The 20,829-nt window shown below is 39.3% G+C and overlaps 1 protein-coding gene across 2 annotated transcripts in view; it reads right to left on the bottom strand.

The window, feature by feature from the left end:
- Positions 1-854: 854 nt before the first annotated feature.
- REPS2 (RALBP1 associated Eps domain containing 2) overlaps positions 855-20,829 on the bottom strand; it is a 238,584-nt gene continuing 218,609 nt past the window's right edge. For both annotated transcript variants that reach the window (XM_025275803.2, XM_025275804.2), the window contains exons 17-18: positions 19,782-19,887; positions 855-3,089 (exon numbers count right to left, since the gene is read on the bottom strand). In XM_025275803.2, the coding sequence (XP_025131588.1) occupies positions 3,021-3,089; positions 19,782-19,887 (175 nt within the window). In that variant the 3' untranslated portion in view covers positions 855-3,020. The remainder of the gene's footprint in view (positions 3,090-19,781; positions 19,888-20,829) is intronic.

The following is a 20,829-nucleotide window of genomic DNA, read 5'->3' as shown; positions in this document are numbered from 1 at the left end:
GTCTGCCTTGATTATGACACACTCTTCCATTCTAGAAATCTACCTTTTGGGTTTGCTTCATGGCTGCTGGATAGGGAGGTGGCCAAAGCAATAAGTGATAAACCAGAGATGCTGAGGTACCCGGTAAATTGGTAATATACTGTGCATTCATCCTTGGAACTATGAGACTCCTATGGAGAAAGACTGATTAACAATAAGGTTATTAAACCCTCATGGATGGGGGCAACATCAACATTCTGCCCATAGATTTCTGCCCAACAAGCAGGTCTTATTCTTGAGTAGTTTTACAAAAGAGGTATAATGGTGACAGCAATAACCCAGTCTTCCTATAAATCACATGAAAGGCTCACAGAAACATTATCAGGAGTTATAATCCTAAATTAAAAATACACATGCTAAGAAAACAGAGAAACAAAAGATAAGCACTAGTTAGGTAATAATGATGTTGTATGTGTATTTAATTGGTTTTTTAAAAAATACACTTCTAGGCAACTAAGAAACTGTGGTCACTATTAAATCCAGTCAGGAAGGTGGGGTGTAGATAGTATTGTTGTGGGCTTTAATGCAATGCCTATCTTAAAATATTGGTGATACTATGCAACACATTGGAGACGGCAATGGCACCCTACTCCAGTACTCTTGCCTGGAAAATCCCATGGACAGAGGAGCCTGGTAGGCTGCAGTCCATGGGGTTGCTAAGAGTGGGACACGACTGAGCGACTTCACTTTCACTTTTCACTTTCATGCATTGGAGAAGGAAATGGCAACCCACTCTAGTGTTCTTGCCTGGATAATCCCAGGGACGGGGGAGCCTGGTGGGCTGCCCTCTATGGGGTCGCACAGAGTTGGACACGACTGAAGCGACTTAGCAGCAGCATGCAACACATGAGCCTTTGACTATCCAGTGCAAGTTTTTTCCTTTAATGAAAACCAAGCCATCTAAACAAAACCCCATACTCCTAATTTGGCTCACTCTGGTTTTGGCTTGATGAGGGAAAAACATGTTAATATTTTAAAAATGTAGAACATAGACTAACATTCTTTAGTTTATATGTCTGCTTAATGGATATGAAGTGCTATCTGGAGTGTGCGCGTATGTCCTGGAAGATTATGAGATAAAGTGCATATGCTAGACTTTCCTGGATTGAGTGGAACAAAAGGCAAATATGATGTGAAACGTCTGCGATGTGGACACTGTTGATAAAATGTGTTGCAGCCCCCAGTTCTCAGAACATGTGAAAAAGAGGTTACCTAAAAAATGTTCACTCACCCATTCATATTTTAGAAAAGGTTTAAACTGACCCTGAAACCCTCCCACAGGGACAAAGAAGGCAGCCAAAAGGGAAGGAAAGGGGACTAGAGAAAGAGTTCAAGTCTTAGGATTTTCAAAATCCAAGCAATTCTGAATCCTTTAATATATACAGAACAGAATCAACAATTTTGTTTTTCTTTGGAAAAAATCATGTTTGAGCATTTCTCTTCTGCCATTCAACTATTGATAAAGCTTGCCAATGGAGTAAGGAAGCATTAAATAAATGCCTACTTCTTCTCAGAGCAGTCAACTCTATTGAAATTAAAGGCTTAGTCCTGCAAACTGCAGACCTCTGCTAAACCACTTCAGAAAGTACCCTAGCACACTTCACACAACATCTTAAGAACTGGTAAACTAGCAAAATGCACAAGAGATGGCAAATTTGCCATCAGTATCTTGAAGTGCTGTTAAAGCTAGAGAGCCCAGATACCTGGGAGGGTCAGTCAATTTCCACTGTCAACTTGAGCTTGCAGGATAAGCAGGGGCTATGTAAATTTCTATAGAATACTGGCTTCTGTGATTTGAGCTTACTGTTTTATGTTTTACATCATTTACACTAGAGTCGGTTGGGCGCCTCTGAACTGCACATAAACCAATCCCTCCTCAAGGGTCACTTCACAGAGAACAAAATAATCATATATCAAGTGTAAGGATCAGCTTTCTTTCATTATTTCTTCATACTCAATACACTTGTGATCTGGGTTAAAATAACAAAGACAAAAATAACTACCGAAGACTGTTGGATTACTGGTAATAATCATTGCCCCTTCTTCCTTAGTTTGAATACCTGGGTTCAAACAACAAATATTCATCAGTCCAAACAGTCTCATCAGCTTTTCACATTTGATGAGTGGTTTCCAAATTCATGCATTTACAGATATATTAACCCATGCAGGATAGAAGTAGAGATCTGGCAACTAGTTATTTAATTTGATTGGGCAAGGCAGTTAGGGCAGATTGCTCTTGTCCAAAGACCTGCATGAAAGGGCTGAGTTATCTGTGTTGACAGCCTAGCTGGGCCAAGTTAAACGGATCATGGACAAAACTACTACTTCACAGAGGTGTAAGACTGAATAAGTCTTTGCTATTCCATAGAAAACAACAGTCATGTATTATTCATAGCTAGATATAATATCAAGATGGCACTAGAAAAGCAGTTTTTGGCATATATATAGTGGTGGAGGGTACAGTGCCAGTCTAAAGCTAATGATTTTGTTTACTTCTAGTTTTTGTTTTTATCATCATCATGCCAAAGACTATCTAGTTGGAATCACAATTATTCAGGAAACCAACTTACTATATATGATATACATATGAAAATAAAACAAGCATACTGAAGGTACTGGGTTACAAGGTCTTGTACAAATCATAAACTCTTTAAATAAATAATGCTCTAAATTGTTTTTATTTGCTAGAAGATTGGTTTTCAATAAGGAGCAACTTCTAACACCTTGAGGAAATACTTAAGAATGGGAGATAAATTCCACTGATAATTACAATTTTAAGTGTGACAATCAGTTGTATTTTTTCCACCACAGTAAAAACGTACGCGTGAAGCACAAGAGAAAAGGTGACAGTGATTACATTCCACTGCTCAGAGCTTTTGACACAGTCTCAGACATCTATGACAAGTAGTTGCGTTGAAACATTCAGGAAAGATCTTGGCAGAAAAGGTCACCCTCTGTTACTTGAATCTTGTGGGGGAGGGTCACAATACAGTGACTGGACGAAGTTGCTCCAATTGGTTTTCCAATGCAATCCGTTCTTGATGAACCTCCTGAGTTGTACAAAAGAAAGAGAAGAGAGGGGTCATTTTTTGGGTTCATCCCCACTTCATCTGATATTAAAAAGAAACTTATGACTGGACCCACAAGCATTCAGGTGCCATATAACTCAAGGAGGAGTAGACTGGGAGGCACTGTATTCGAAGCTGGTGACAGGACATAGGAGGCTTCACAATAGTCTCTCAATTCCTTTCTTGATGATGAAATGAAACTAATTGATCAACCCTCCCTCCTCCCCACACCTATATCTCACACTCAGTTTTTAACAGGATCAGTGGCTGGCACAGAATGATGTTAAAAATAAAAAGACTGATTGAAAGGGAGCAGAAAAGCAAAAGCAGACTCCTAATACTGAGAGGTGGGTCATCAGGACTACATTTCTAGTTTCAATCTCTTGTTTCTAATCCAGTACCATGCTGGATCAGGACCAAGGGATAAGAAAGGACACTGGGTGTCCTTACACTAAAGTGTCATCCAGGATCCTGCATCTGTGGCTGAAGGTGTGTCTTCTCAGCTAAAGGTAGAAAAGAGGATCTGCAGTCTGCTATTTGGGAACTCAAACTCTGAGCCCTAAAACAGACCTAATGACAAGGAGAGAGGGGGACACATAAAGGCATTCTGAAGTAGAATCAGTCAAGGTGGGAAAGAAGTCGATATAAAGGCTCAATTCTGAGACATCCCAGAAGAACAAACATGATGAAAATCATTATGGAACTCAACAAGAGTTTATTTACCTACCCTCCTTCCTACCATCCAACAGTCTCTGAATATCTATCTACTAAGGGCCCGGTTCTCACATGCTAGTAAGGTGATACTTAAAATTCTCCAAGCCAGGGTTCAGCAATACGTGAACCGTGAACTTCCAGATGTTCAACTGGTTTTAGAAAAGGCAGAGGAACCAGAGATCAAATTGCCAACATCCGCTGGATCATCGAAAAAGCAAGAAAATTCCAGAAAAACATTTATTTCTGTTGACTATGCCAAAGCCTTTGACTGTGTGGATCACAATGAACTGTGGAAAATTCTTCAAGAGATGGGCATACCAGACCACCTGACCTGCTTCTTGAGAAACCTGTATGCAGGTCAGGAAGCAACAGTTAGAACTGGACATGGAACAACAGACTGGTTCCAAATAGGAAAAGGAGTACGTCAAGGCTGTATATTGTCACCCTGCTTATTTAACTTATATGCAGAGCACATCATGAGAAACGCTGGCCTGGAGGAAGCACAAGCTGGAATCAAGATTGCTGGGAGAAATATCAATAACCTCAGATATGCAGATGACATCACCCTTATGGCAGAAAGTGAAGAACTAAAGGGCCTCTTGAAAGTGAAGAGGAGAGTGAGAAAGTTGGCTTAAAACTCAACATTCAGAAAACGAAGATCATGGCATCTGGTCCCATCACTTCATGGCAAATAGATGGGGAAACAGTGGACACGGTGGCTGACTTTATTTTTCTGGGCTCGAAAATCACTGCAGATGGTGATTGCAGCCATGAAATTAAAAGACGCTTACTCCTTGGAAGGAAGGTTATGACCAACCTAGACAGCATATTAAAAAGCAGAGACATTACTTTGTCAACAAAGGTCCGTCTAGTCAAGGCTATGGTTTTTTCAGTGGTCATGTATGGATGTGAGAGTTGGACTATAAAGAAAGCTGAGCACCGAAGAATTGATGCTTTTGAACTGTGGTGTTGGAGAAGACTCTTGAGAGTCCCTTGGACTGCAAGGAGACCCAACCAGTCCATCCTAAAAGAGATCAGTCCTGGGTATTCATTGGAAGGACTGATGTTGAAGGTGAAACTCCAATACTTTGGCCACCTGATGTGAAGAGCTGACTCATTTGAAAAGACCTTGATGCTGGGAAAGATTGAGGGCAGGAGTAAAAGGGGATGACAGAGGATGAGATGGTTGAATGGCATCACCGACTCAATGGACATGGATTTGGGTGGACTCCAGGAGTTGGTGATGGACAGGGAGGTCTGGTGTGCTACAGTTCATGGGATCACAAAGAGTCACACACGACTGAGCGACTGAACTGAACTGAAGGGCCCGGTTCTGCTCTGGGTGTGATGATACCACCAAGGAACAAAACAGTTCAAACCAATGCCCTCAGAGGGCTTATACTCAAATGGCTGGAGAAAGATAAGAAAGTTAAAAAACAGAGATACTTTCAGAAGGCTTTCAGAAGGAAATTAGATGCTGTAATAGAGAGTAATGGTGGATCTGGGAGAAAGGCACAGAGCGTGGTCAGGGAAGGCTTCTCAGAGCTGATTCTACTGAAAAGAGACTTGAATGAAGTGAGGGGTGAGCCATGTGAAGATACAGGTGAAGGATATTCAATGAGACAAAATGGCAACAACTAAGGCTGCAAAGGAGGGAACAAGCTTGGTGCGTTTGATGAACCACAAGGCCTGTGTGACCAAAAGCAGAGGGGACGATGAAGACCTTGGCAGGAACTAAAGTCAGAGAGTTAGGCAGGGACCCGGCAGACAGAGTAAGGAGTGTGGATGCCATTCAAAGTGAAGGAGCACAGCAATGAGAGCTTTGAATCAGGAAAGGCATGTGGCCTAATTTCAAATTCAGAACTCTCACTCTGTCTTTTGTGTAGACAATGGACAGTAGCAGGACAAGAGTCAGAGCAGAGAGCATTTGGGAGGTTACTGTACGAAACCAGGTGAGAAATGAAAACGGCTTAGATCAAGGTAGTAGCCACAGAGAGGAGGAGGTGGATTCTGGACATACTTTACATCTAGAACTAATAGGACATGTTGATAAAGCTGATGTAGGAAAGAAGGTAGAGGATTTGGAATCAAGCAAGAGGGTGGTTGGTAGTATGGGATTAATTGAGAACAAGAAGATTGGATGAGAAATGGACATTTCAAGGAGACAGTTGGGAATGAAGCATCTGAGATGTGTATATTAGGAGAAAAGTAAAATAAGCAGTTGTAAATGCATGTCTAGAGCTTAGAAGAAAGAGAAGAGGGGCTTTAGACATAAATTTGTGAGGTTGGATGGCCTGCAAAGTCATAGGATTAGGTAGCATCACCCAGCAAAATAATAAAGATGGTGGTTCCAAGTAAAGCTGGAACTGAACCTATGTACCAAACTCATTCCCTACTGGAACGCTAAAACAATTTTTTAAATTAGGGGTGGGGTGGGGGTCATAGACACATAAGGATAGGGAAGACAACAGGGAAGAGGTGATAGCAATAAAACTGGTAAGCTGGAAGGCAAACTAATGAAAGCTGAATGAATTAGCTAACCCAAGAAAAACAAGTGTGGGGATTCTCCCAGTTGCTGAATACGTCTCTTCCAATGACACCTGAGGGAACTGGACAGAATAACCATAGGGTGGATTTGGGGATAAACTGGACCCACTGTGAGACGTACCTGAGCTTCAGCTCTATTGATCACGTGATCTCCAGAAGCTCCTACTCTCACTGGCGAAACATAGGGACATTTTGGGTCTTCAGGAATGAATGTCAGTTTAGAGCCTGTGTTCAGTAATCCTCCCCAAATCTGATGAGTCCCTTTTCCCAAGTGCACAGTCACACTGGTAAATGGGCACAAGGCTCTTTGGGAAAGTCTGAGATAAAGACTAACTATAAACTTTTGGCTGCAGAGTGGAGTCCTTCTTGCAGGTAACTAAGATGCCCCTTTATTCAAGGCTTCTGTAAACTCAGTCTGGGAACTGACTGAGAGGCCATGACTAGAGCACCATTTGATGATTCTTCAGATTTCTGTTAGCTAGACCTTGAACTTTTTCACTTCTTCAGATCAAGTAAATAAAAGTGCACTGCAAGCTAAGGATGGAGATAAAACAAGAACCAGTCTGATTTTACATAGAAGAATCCCTAAAAGACTCAAACTGGCAGTCTCAGATATCTGTGAAAGTGAAAGTGAAGGAAAGAGGACTGTCTTAAAGAAGTGTTCCTTGAAAGTCTGATTCAGAAGTAATCAGATTCCCAAATTCTTCTTGCCACTAGGGTAGAACACTGAAGATTTATTCCTTTGAAAGGCAAAACAGATGACCTCTGGAATACCAACACACAGATACAGTTAACGACAAAAAACTAGACTGGAAATAGGGGGGTTAGATGAATACCCTGAATGCTGAGAACCAGAGTCCTCTGCTCCACTAGACCACGTCTTCCTTACATGCAAGAGACCAGAAGAGTCTCTTCCTTGAGGACTCCAGTCAGACCAAGAAGAAAAAGCCAACGACACTGTCTTTGGGAGTTCCCCAACTCTACAGCTCAGTCAAATTGGGGGAGAATGAAGCTCAAAGATGACAAGTCCCACAACAGGCTGCATTCTCATCCTCCTCCTAAATATAAGCAGAGAAGGACCATCAGCTATTGAAGGAAAGTATGTAATGAGAAGTATATACAACAAAATAAAAAAGTATTGAGGAAGAAGAAAAACTACAAGTAGGAGAATATATTACAACCATAAAATAAGAATAGGATGCCATCAAAAAGAAACAAGCAGAGAACGAAAAAAATGGACTCTTGGTTATTAAACATACAAGATTTAGAGCTTAAAAATAAGTAAGTCTCCACATATAGACCAAAAAAAGAAACTAGAAGAGAAAAATTAGAAAACTAAACTAAGAAGTTCAGTGTCAGAAAAATATCAGGAAGGGGAGAACAGGGAAAATGGGGGGTCAATAAAAATCAAGAAAACTCCCAGAACTGAAGAATATGGGTTTCCAAATTAAAAAGGCCTATGAAGTATAGAGACCAGTGAATAATAGTGACCTATGCCAGAGGAACCAGAGATCATATTGCCAACATCTGCTGGATCATGGAAAAAGCAAGAAAGTTCCAGAAAAACATCTATTTCTGCTTTATTGACTGTGCCAAAGCCTTTGTGTGGATCACAATAAACTGTGGAAAATTCTGAAAGAGATGGGAATACCAGACCACCTGACCTGCCTCTTGAGAAACCTGTATGCAGGTCAGGAAGCAACAGTTAGAACTGGACATGGAACAACAGACTGGTTCCAAATAGGAAAAGGAGTACGTCAAAGTTGTATACTGTCACCCTGTTTATTTAACTCATATGCAGAGTACATCATGAGAAACGCTGGGCTGGATGAAGCACAAGCTGGAATCAAGATTGCCAGGAGAAACATCAATAACCTCAGATATGCAGATGACAACACCCTTATGGCAGAAAGTGAAGAGGAACCAAAAAGCCTCTTGATGAAAGTGAAAGTGGAGAGTGAAAAAGTTGGCTTAAAGCTCAACATTCAGAAAACATCTGGTCACATCACTTCATGCAAAATAGATGGGGAAACAGTGGAAACAGTGTCAGACTTTATTTTTCTGGGCTCCAAAATCACTGCAGATGGTGACTGCAGCCATGAAATTAAAAGACGCTTACTCCTTGGAAGGAAAGTTATGACCAACCTAGATAGCATATTCAAAAGCAGAGACATTACTTTGCCAACAAAGGTCTGTCTAGTCAACGCTATGGTTTTTCCAGTAGTCATGTATGGATGTGAGAGTTGGACTGTGAAGAAAGCTGAGTGCCGAAGAATTGATGCTTTTGAACTGTGGTGTTGGAGAAGACTCTTGAGAGTCCCTTGGACTGCAAGGAGATCCAACTAGTCCATTCTGAAGGAGATCAGCCCTGGGATTTCTTTGGAAGGAATGATGCTAAAGCTGAAACTCCAGTACTTTGGCCACCTCATGTGAAGAGTTGACTGATTGGAAAAGACTCTGATGCTGGGAGGGATTGGGGGCAGGAGGAGAAGGGGACGACAGAGGATGAGATGGCTGGATGGCATCACTGACTCGATGGACGTGAGTCTGAGTGAACTCCGGGAGTTGGTGATGGACAGGGAGGCCTGGCGTGCTGCAATTCATGGGGTTGCAAAGAGTCGGACACGACTGAGCGACTGAACTGAACTGATGCCAAAAAGGAGGTGGGGGTAGAGGGGAAGTGAAAGCAAAATGCAAAACAAAAACAAGGTCATATACAAAGATTCATAAAACAGAATGACGTTTGACATTTTTCAGAATTGTATTTATCATATGGTAAAACTGACTTTTTTCCTTTTCGTGTATAGTTCTACAAATGTTAACATGTATAGATTTGTGTAACTGCCACCACAAAGAGAGTACATTACAGTTCCAGTAACCAAAAAACTCCCTGGTACTACTCACTGACATATAAACCTTTACCACATGCATAGTAACCCTTGACAACCAGTGGTCTGTTTTCCAGCACTATACTTTTGCCTTTTCAAGAATGTAGAATAAAAGGAATCGTGTAGTACCTAACCTTTTGACACTGGCTTGTCTCATTCAACATAATGCCTTTGAGTTTCATTCAAATTACTGTGTCTATCACTCCTTCTGCTCACTGAATACTATTTCATTGTACTCAGTTTATCCATTCATCCTTTGAAGGATATTGGTTTTGTTTCCAAGTTTCAGCTATCATGTAAAATTGCTGTTAATGTTTATGTACTGCTGGGTCACAGGATTAAGTGTATATATAACTTCATAAAACACTGACAAATGATTTTTCAGAGTGGGGTACCATTTGGCATTCTCACCACCAATTCCTGAGGGTTCCAGGTGACAGCACTTGATGCCATCATGATGTTCTGTTTTAGCAATTCTATCACTGTGTGTGGTGGTCTGTGATCATGGTTTCAATTTGCATTTGCCTAATGGCTGCAGTCCATGCTAAGGGTCAGACACGACTAAGCGACTTCACTTTCACTTTTCACTTTCCTGCATTGGAGAAGGAAATGGCAACCCACTCCAATGTTCTTGCCTGGAGAATCCCAGGGACGGGGGAGCCTGGTGGGCTGCCGTCTATGGGGTTGCACAGAGTCGGACACGACTGAAGCGACTTAGCAGCAGCAGTGGCTAACAATGCTGAATATCTTTGCACATGTTTATTTGCCATCCTTATATCCTCTTTGGTGAGGTATCTGTTCAAATCCTTTGCCCATTTTTAAATTGGGTTGGTTGAGCTTTGAGAATTCTTATTACTGAGTTTTGAGAGTTCTTTATATAATTTGGACACAAGTCCTTTGTCAAAAAACATGGGTTGCAAATATTTTCTTCCAGTCTATAGCTTGTCTCTTTATTCTCTTAACAGTATTTTTGACAGAGTAAAAGTTTTAAATCTTGATAAAGTTCAATTTATTGACTTTTTCTGTGTTTGTGCTTCTGGCATCGTTTCTAACCTTGGGTCACAAAAACTTTTTCCTATGTTTTTTCCTACAGGTTTTATACCTTTATGTTTTACATTTGTTTCTATGACCCATTTCAAGTTAATCTTTGTATCAAAAGTGAGATTTTTGGTCAAGGTTCATGTTTTTACAGATGGATGACCAACTGTTACAAAACAATATGTTGAAAAGACTATCCTTTCCTCAATAAACTGATTTTGTATATTTGTCAAAGATCAAATGCTTATATTCATATGGTCTACTTCAGGACTTCTGATTCTGCTCCACTGATTCATCATTAATCCCATACCGTCTTGATTACTGAAGCTTGATACTGAAAGTGATTCCTCCATCTTTGTTCTTTTTCAAATTTGTTTCCGCTATTCCGGTTCCTTGGCCTTTACATATAAATTATAGGATTCGCTGGTCTATGTCTAGAAAACATCCTACTGGGGTTTTGATTGGCTGCAAGGATTCTATAGATCACCCTAGAGGAAAATAGTATTACTACTCTGCTGAGTCTTCCAATCCGCAAGCTACGTATGTTTTTCCCTTTATTTAGGTCTTCTTAGATTTCTTTTAGCAGCATTTTGCACATTTCAGTATACAGATGAATTTATACTTAAGTAGTTCAGTTTAAGAGAGGGAACAAGCTATTGTGGATACTATTGTTTTTCGAATTTCTGTGACAAGTTGTTTATTACTTGTATATAGAAATATGATTGATTTCTGTGTGACCTTATATTCTGTGACCTTCATAAACTCAGTTAGGAAATGAAATTTTAAGAAACAATTTGCAAATACTTACACACTCAGAAACACTGAGAGATTTTCTAAAATCTCAACAATTAGAGAGAAAATAGTGAAAAATTTATACTACTTGATTTCAAGAGTTACAGAAATCAAGACCATGTGGTACCAGTATAAAGATCAACAAACAGGTTAACAGAATGGAGTAAGAACCCATAAATAAATCACACTTACATGGTTATTAGATTTTTGAGAACAGCATCAGAGTAATCCAAGAAGGAAAAGAAACTTTTCTACAAATGATACTAGATTAATGAAATACTGATATGGGAAAAAATGAACCTTGACCCTAATCTTATAGCATACATAAAACTTAATTCAAAATGGATCATAGATACTGGCGCAGTCACTATGGAAAACACTATGGAAGTTCATTTAAAAACTTAAAACTACCAGGAGTGATGTCAGTAGCATGGCTGAATAAGACATCCCTTGTCCATGTTCCCCTGTCAATGACAATTTGGCATCCATTCACAAAGTGCCTTTGTGGGAGTTACGGGATCCGGCACCATATATGAAAGGACCCAGGAGGTGTCTCATCTAGCCATGCATCTGGTAATAGGCACACAGATCTCAGTTCTAGCTCTGGAGGGTCCAAGAAACAGCTCTAGGCCCTCTCAGCCACAGTCCAGGAAACTCTGGGAAACACTGTTTTAGACAATCACCCAGAGGTGAAAGAATTTTTGTGGAAGTCCAAGTTTCAAGCAGAATGCTAGAGAAAAATAACATAAGTCTGGATGCACTGAAAGGGTAAGAAGAACTGTTTGACTATTCACATCACCTTACCCCAAGGCAGCACAATTTATGACTAGAAAAGATCCTGGCCCATGATCTCTCCCAGGAAAGTGCATACCTGAGCAACCAGGTTCCCCAGTACTAAACTGTGAACTGCATGACTGGAGGTGGGGAGGCGGAAGAGGCTGGGTTGAGTGGCAGATAGGACTCTCAAAAGGGATTAAAGGAACATGGATCCTACTAAATGTCTCATGGGGGACCATCAAGAAGCCCACCCATAAGCCTGCCTATAAGTTGGGCATCCTCCAACTACCCATGAGGCATTTCAGCACTCCATGGGCCTTACACACACCATCAACCTGTGGCCAGTTCCTTGGTCACATTCCTGATGGTGAGTGAACACATGCAGAAAGACTTGCTGGTCCAAATCTGTAGGCCATGAGAGACCACAAATTTGAGCTGCAGTGCCATCTTTGGGAAAATAAAAGGGAGGCTGTCAGCACTTGGCCTTGTGTTTTGCAGGATGAGAACAAGGCATACAAGATTAAGAATTGTGTCATAAGAAGGAACAATAAGTGCTGAGGAAGTGCATCCATAGAAGATCTGAGAAATTGTCAGAGTCTCTAACCGGGCTGATTGAAAGTAGTTTGGGAGGAGGTAACTGCTACTTCAAATGTGAAGATAACAACACAAAACTTCAAGGAAACATGATGCCACCAAAGAATTACAATAATCTTCCAGTAACCCATCCCAAAGACATGGAGATATAGGATTTACTCAATAAAGAATTTAAACGGCTATTTTAAGGAAACTCAATGTGCTGCAAAAAAACACAGAAAGACAAGTCAATTAAATCAGGAAAACTATACTACATGAATAAAACAAGAAGTTTAAGAAAGTGATAGAAATCATAAAATAGAGCCACAAGAAATTCTGGAGCTGAATAATAAAATGAATGAATTAAAAATAAAATAGAGAACATCAACATCAGAATGGATGAAGCAGAATAAAGAATCTAAGATAGACGGTTTCAAGGGTTTTGAAACTATCCAGCCAGAGGAGAACAAAGAAAACAGAAATTTAAAAGAATGAAGAAAGGTACATGATCTATGCGATGTCATCAAATGAAATAATTTGTGAATTATTAGAGTTCCTGAAGTTAAGAGACAGAGAGCTTATTTTAAGAAATAATGGCTGAGAACTTTCTGAATATGAAGAGAGATATGGATATCCAAGTTCATGAAGCTCAAAGGTCATCAAACAAACTCCACTGAAGATTTCCTCTTTAAGACTCATTATAATACACTTGTCAAAACTCAAAGAGAAAAATCTTAAAAGAAGCAAGAGAAAAGAAGCTTATAACTTAAAAGGGACTTCTTATAAGGCTATCAGTGGATTTCTTAGCACCCTTTGAGAGAGTGAGATGATAATACAAAGTGCTCATAGAAAAAAAAAATTTGCCAAACAAGAATACTCTATTCAACAAAGTTATCCTTCAGAAATGAAGGAGGGATAAAAGATTTCCCCACACAAACAAAAGCCAAGGGAGTTGATCACCACCAGATCTGCCTCACAAGAAATGTAGAAAGAAGTTCTTCAAGTTGAAATGAAAAGATTCTAATTGGTAATATGAAAACATACAATATACTGGGGTAAACGTTAAGTATATAGTCAAATTCAGAATACTCTAATACTGTAACATGGCAGTCTGTTAACCACTTAAATTTAGTATAAATGCTAAAGGAAAAGAGTATTAAAAATAACCATAGCTAAAATAACTTGTTATGAATATAAAATATGAAAAGTAAATTATGAATTCAAAAACAAAGTGAAAGTCACTCAGTCGTGTCCGACTCTTTGTGGACTGTATAGTCCATGGAATTCTCCAGGCCAGCATACTGGAGTGGGTAGCCTTTCCCTTCTCCAGGGGATCTTCCCAACCTAGGGACCGAACCCAGGTCTCTCGGATTCTTTACCAGCTGAGCCAAAAGGGAAGCCCTTTTTTTGTTTTTGCTTTTTTTGCTTTTGTTCAAAAACAAAAGGGGGAGTAAAAGGGTAGAGTTGCTGCTGCTGCTGCTGCTGCTGCTGCTGCTGCTGTGTTGCTTCAGTTGTGTCTGACTCTGTACGACCCCATAGACGGCAGCCCACCAGGCTCCCCCGTCCCCTGGATTCTCCAGGCAAGAACATTGGAGTGGGTTGCCATTGTCTTCTCCAAGAGTTGTTATATGCAATCAAAGTTATCAGCATATAATAGACTGTTATATCTACAAGACGTTTTATGTAAACTTCATGATAACAACAAAGCAAACACAAAAACCTACAATAGATTCACAAAAGATAAAGAGAAGACAATCAAAGCATACTATTGCAGAAAATCAATTCACAAAGGCAGGCAGTAGAAGAGAGAGAAATGAACAAGAAAACTATAAAACAGTCAGAAAATAGTTAACAGGGTATTAGTAAATCCTTACCTATTAATATTTACTTCAAATGTAAATGAATTAAGTTCTCCAATCCAAAGACATAGAGCAGATCAATGGATTAAAAAAAAAGAAGGGACCAAACTACATGCTGCCTATAAGAGACTCACTTTAGTTTATGGTCACACATAGGAAAAAATGAAGGGATGAAAAAGATATTCCATGCAAGTAGATATCAAAAGACAAGAGGGGTAGTTATTCTTTTACCAGATAAAACAGGCTGTAGTCCAAAACCATATCAAGAGACAAGGAATGTCATTATATAATGTTAAAGGGATTAACTCATAAAGAAAATATGTCATAAATATATATGCAGGCAACATCAGAGAACCTAAATATATCAAGTAAATATTAAAAAATCTGAAAGATGAAATAGACAACAGCATAGTAATAATGAGGGACATCAATAGCTCACTTACAACAGTGGTTATATCATCCAGACAAAACTGTGACAAGAAAATGTTGGTCTTAAACGATACCAAATGAACCTAACAGACATACGGAACATTTCATCCACTAGAATCAGAATGCATATTCTCAAGCACACATGAAATACTCTTGAGGATATATCATATGATAGGTTACAAGATAAGTCTTAGCAGATTTAAGAACATCAAAGTCATACCAAATACAGTTTCCAACTACAAGGTTATTAAACTAGGAATCAGTAACAAGAGGAAAAGTAGAAAATTCAGAAATACATAGAGATTAAACAAAACACTTCAAAACAACCAATGAGTCAAAGAAGACATCAAAAGGGAAATCAAAAAACTATCCTGAAACAAATAAAAATGGAAACACAGCATTCTAAAACAAATGGCCAACAGGTACACAAAACATGTTCAGCATCACTAATCATCAGGGAAATGCAAATCAATACCAAAATGAGATATCACCTCACACCTGTTAAAATGGCTATTATCAAAAAGATAAGGGATAAGTGTTGGCAAGGATGTGGAGAATGGGGAACGCTTGTGCAATGTTGGTCAGAATGCAGACTGATCCAGCAACTACACAAAATGGTATGGAGGTTTCTCAAAATTAAAAAAAGAACCATCATAAGATCTAGTAATCCCACTTTTGGGTATATCCAAAGGAAAAGAAATCAGGATCTCAAAGGGATATGTGCATTCCCATGTTCACTGTATTATGTACAATAGCTGAGATACGGAAACAAGTTTTGCTCTACAGACAAATGGATAAAGAAGATGTGGTACCTACATGCAATAGAATATTATTCAGCCAAAGAAAGAAGGAAATTCTGCCATTTGTGACACTGATGGACCTTGTGGGCCCTATGCTAAGTGAAATAAGTCAGACAGAGAAAGGCAAATACCATATGATATCACTTTTATGTGCAATCTAAAAAGGCCAACTTCATAGAGACAGAGTAGAATGGTGGTTGCCATGGGCTGGGAGGCAGGTGCAGGAAATGGGGAGATGTTGAGCAAGGGTACAAACTTGCAGTCATAAGATATATAAGTTCTGTGGATGTAATGTATAGCAAGGTGACTATAGCTAACAATACTGTATTATATACTTAAAAACTGCTAAGAAGTAAATCTTAAATGTTTTCACCATATAAAAGAAACTATAATTATGTGAGTGACAAAAAAGAATGAAATTCTGCCATCTGCAACAACATGGATGAACTTGGGACATTATGCTAAGTGAAATAAGTCAGACAGAGAAAGACAAATACTGTATATGTGTGCGTGCTAAAGTTGCTTCAGTTGCGTCTGACTCTTTGCAACCCCATGGACTGTAGCCCACCAGGCTCCTCTGTCCATGGGATTCTCTAGGCATGAATACTGGAGTGGGTTGCCATGCCCTCCTCCAGGGGCTCTTCCCGACCCAGGGATCGAACCCATGTCTCTTACATCTCCTGCATTGGCAGACAGGTTCTTTACCACTAGCACCACCTGGGAAGCCCATGAGATCAGTTATATACGGAATTTTAAAAAAATTCAACAAACTAGTGAATATAATAAAAAGGAGGGATTTTCCTGGTAGTCCAGTGGCTAAGAGTCTATGATGCCAATGCAGGAGGCCTGGGTTCAATCCCTGATCAGGGAACTAGATCTCCCATGCTGCAACTAAAGATCCTGCATGCCACAACTAAGAGTTTCCATGCCGAAACTAAGAATTCATATGCCACAACTAAAAATCCTAAGAGTTTGCATGCTGAAACAGAGTTCACATGTTGCAACTAAAGATCCCACATGCCACAACTAAGAACCAGTGAAGCCAAATAAATAAAGAATAAACTAATGGTTACCAGTGGGAAGAGGAAAAGGTAAAGGGCTATAAGGATACATTATACAACGCAGAAAGTCATAGCTAGTATTTTATAATGACTATAAATGAAGCATAACCATTAAAAGTTATAAGTCCCTATACTGTACACCTATAACTTATATAATATTGTACAGCAACTATACTTCAATAATAATGAGGGCAAGAGGAAATTTTTACAGGGGATGGGCAATTTATGGCATAATTGTGACAGATTCATGGATGTATAATTACCTCCAAACTCATCATGTCACATACATTAAATACATACAGCTTTATAATAAATAAATAATAGTTTAGTATGTAATAAATAATAAAGTAGTTTAAAAACACAAATGTATCACAGATCTAAATGTAAAAGTTATGACAATAAAGCATTTAGAAGAACACATAGGAGAATATATTCATAATTTAGATGTAGGCAAAGTTTCCTTATATAATAGGAAGAAAGTTAATAACCATAAGAGAAAAAATTATAAATCAGACTTAATCAAAATTAAAAACTTCTATTCATGAAAAGATAGTTAAGAAAATTAACAGGCAAAATAAAGACTGGAAGAAAACATTCATAAAATATATATCTCAACAAAGGACTGCCAACAGAAAATATAAAAAGCATCTACCTACAACTCTACAAAAAAGACTGAAAATGATTTTTAAATAGCCAAACATTTGGAAAAAACACTTCACAAAATAAAATATATGAAAAGTAAATAATCACATAGAAAAGCGCTAAGGAGATGTAAAATAAAAACTATATCACCACAAGACTAGATAAAAATTAAAACAGTAATACCAAGTGTTGGTGAAGATGAGGAACAACCAGAACTCTCACATAGTAGTGGTGGGAATACTAAATGCTACAACCACTTTGGGAAAAGCTCTAGTAGTTTCTATTCAAACCAATCACACACAATCACCATATTACCTACTAATCCTAAATCCTAGAAATTTACCCAAGAGAAATGAGAAAATATTCCCACATAAAGAGTTATTAAAAAATGCAGTTTTATTCAAAATAGCAAAAACTAGAATTTCCAGGTGTCCAATAATAGAATTAATAACCAAACTATAGTATATTCACTCAGTAGAATATCACTCAGCAATAAAACAGAACAGATTACTAAGACATACAACGATGAAAATGAATCTCAAAAACAATGCTATGTGAAAGAAGCTTTCCACAAAAGTACATGTCAGAGGACACTGTTTACATAAAGTCATAGAAGAGGCAACAATATGGCATAAGAAGTTTAGAAGAGGGGTTAAGCACGGCAGAAATTAACTGGGAAGGAGTATGAGGGAGCTTTCCAGGGAGATGGTAATGTCCTCTATCTTGATATGGGGTTAGAAACCATTAGTATACACACTTACAAAGAGTCAGCAAGTGTACACTTAAGATGTATGCACTCATTGTATGTAAAATGTACAACATAAGGAAAGTTTGTAAAAATATTTAACTCTAGTTAATGATATACACGTTAAAATATTCAGGGGACACACACAGATGTCTTGAAAACATGTTAAAAATAAGACAGACTGAAGGATAGATAAGAGGGATAAAAAAGGACAGATATGTGATTAAAAACAAGTGTAGTAAGATGTGAATGGGAGAACCAACATTGTGTAACTTTCTTGCATGCTTGAAAATGTTCATAATAAAATATTAGGGGAGTTCCCTGGTGGCCTACAGTTAGGATTCCAGCCTTTCATTGCCATGACCTGGGTTCAATCCCTGGCTGTAGAACTGAGATCCCACAAGCTGTGTGGTACAGCCAAAAAAAAACGGCGAAGGCAGGGAGTAATGAAAGAAAAAATAAAAATGAAGAGACAGTACAGACTGATAAAAAAGAGTCATCAGTGAAGGAGAAGGACACGGAAAGTATGACATCCTGAAAACCAGTTAGAAAAGACATTTAGAAGGAAGGAGTTGCCAATGGTCTATGGCACAGGTTCTGAAAATCCAAATAGTATTAAAACAGGCCCACTGAACGTGGCTGTAAGAGGGGTGTGAGTAAAGGAGAGTAAAAGCCACGGCCACGTCAAGGGAGAGAACACTGTTGGTGAGGAAGCAGAGACAGTAAATAACAACTCTTAGGAAGCTTGGCTATGAAGGAGACTAGAGACCAGGCAGCAGCTGGAGGAGGATGTGGGCGCCAACGCACTGGACAACACTAGAGCGCGTTTCTGCGTGGGCGGCAGTGATCCAGCGGAAAATCAAGGGATGTCAGGGCTGCCCTGAAACGATGTGCTTAACTCAACTCCCAGTACCTGTAAATGTGAACTTATATAGAATAAGGTATTTGCAGATATAATCTAGTTAAAACATGAGACTGTGCTAGATTAAGGTGGGCCCCAACCCAATGACCAGTATATCCCTATAAGAAAAGGGAAGGATAAAAAGAGGACTTGGACACAGATACACAGAGACCAGAAAAAACTTTATGACAGACAGTGGAGGCAGAAATTGAAGTGATGCATCTACCAGCCAAGGAATGCCAAGGACTGCCAGCCACCACCAGAAACTGGGAAGAAGACAGGAAGAATTCTCCCCTAGAGCCTTCAGAGAGAGCATAGCTCTGCAGACACTGTGATTCAGAAGTCTAGCTGCCATAGCTGGCAGACAGTAAGTTGCTGTTTTTAGGCCACTAAGTTTGTAGCACTTTGTTAGGGCAGCCCTGGGAAACTAATAATACAGGGGAGAATAATGGTGAATAGAAACAGGTGGTAAGAACAGAGGAAATGTCCTTGAGGTGATGTGGAACCATTTCCAAGATACCAGAGCAGGGGATAGCCTTTGAGAGGATCAGGGCCACCCTCTTCCATTGAAATGAGTATAGCATCATTCATAGAGGACCTCAACAAATTAGGGGTTTACCCAGAAGCTTTGGACAATAAAGAATGCTTCAGAGAGCTTTGTAATAGCTTCTCTGTCTTTTTAACTAGCACACAATATGTAGCTTGCATATTAAAGCTTCAAGTCTTCCTCTAACAAGAATCAACCCATGAATCAAATAGAGCAACTCTCTGCCTTCCAAAAGGAGTCTGAGAACAAAGAGTAAGTCTTACCAACACGAATAGAACCAGATGCTCAGCCAGTATTTGTCAAAACAAAACACAACAACCAGACACAAAGCCTGGTTATCCAAATTCAGGAAGCTCTTTACCTTGAGCTGCTGCTGGAGCTCACTGTTCAGACGGGCCAGCACGGCATTTGCCTCTTTATTTTTGCGGATAGCAGTTTGAATAGCCTTCTTCTGTTTGGAAGACTGCCTACAAAAAAGTACAGACAGTTCAGTGACACAGAACTTAGAGGTCCAGATCCCTGTGGGTCAGAACTCTCTGATTCATGAGAAGTGCTAAACTAATAAGGGGCTAACATCACAGAGCTCCAAAAATAAAATCATATATTCACAGGCAGGCAGGCACATACCAAAGGAAATAAGTTTCTTGGGATGAATTATTTACACATGAAGCAGTTTCCATTTTACAACTTGAAGAAAAGCTGTGAATTGGGCCTTTTCAAACACGTTTTGTTCCATTTATCCAAAGGCATTTAATAAGCATTTCTTTCTGACAAATGACATTAACTGGAATACCCTTTTTGTGCATCATTAATGACATTTCAAAGACCTGCAGGTGGCCCTGTGGGCAAGTCTGAAGGCAAAGAATAGAAAAACATTCTCTTCAGTAAAAATCCTACATTAACTCAGTCAACCTACATACCTATCTTTTATTTCTTTATTATTAGGCATGAATTCCTAAGTGTGTTTGTGTGTGAGTGTGTGTGTGCGCAAGTGCATACACCAACATACATCTGTGGCACTTGAGAAAAAAACACAAAATTGTTTTAATACCAGTCTTTCCAAAGTAAGTCAACAGTAAATTCACAGAACAGGTGTAACTAAGGTGACCACACACGTCCCACCTGGCCCATTACAGTCTTTGCTTACACTGCCTGACTGGCCCTAATTTTTCTTAGCAACTACTTTCCCCCTCAAAACCGTCAATGTGGTTGTAGAACCTACAGCCTTATATCCCACAGCAAGAAATACTGAATCCTCAGAGCAAAAGGACCATCTAAGTTCCCCCAGAGAAACAAACATGTTTGTGATCCCTGGGAGCCAGTGTGACTAAACTAGAAAGCATTGTGACCACTGGAGAGATCTGGTGGTGGTGCACTGAGAATGTATACTATACTAGCCACTCTATTCA

The sequence above is a fragment of the Bubalus bubalis genome, chromosome X, assembly GCF_019923935.1.
Source record: "Bubalus bubalis isolate 160015118507 breed Murrah chromosome X, NDDB_SH_1, whole genome shotgun sequence".
Taxonomy (NCBI): Eukaryota; Metazoa; Chordata; class Mammalia; order Artiodactyla; family Bovidae; genus Bubalus; species Bubalus bubalis.
Note: the sequence above shows the minus strand (reverse complement) of the source record. Positions and strands in the feature narration are given on the sequence as shown.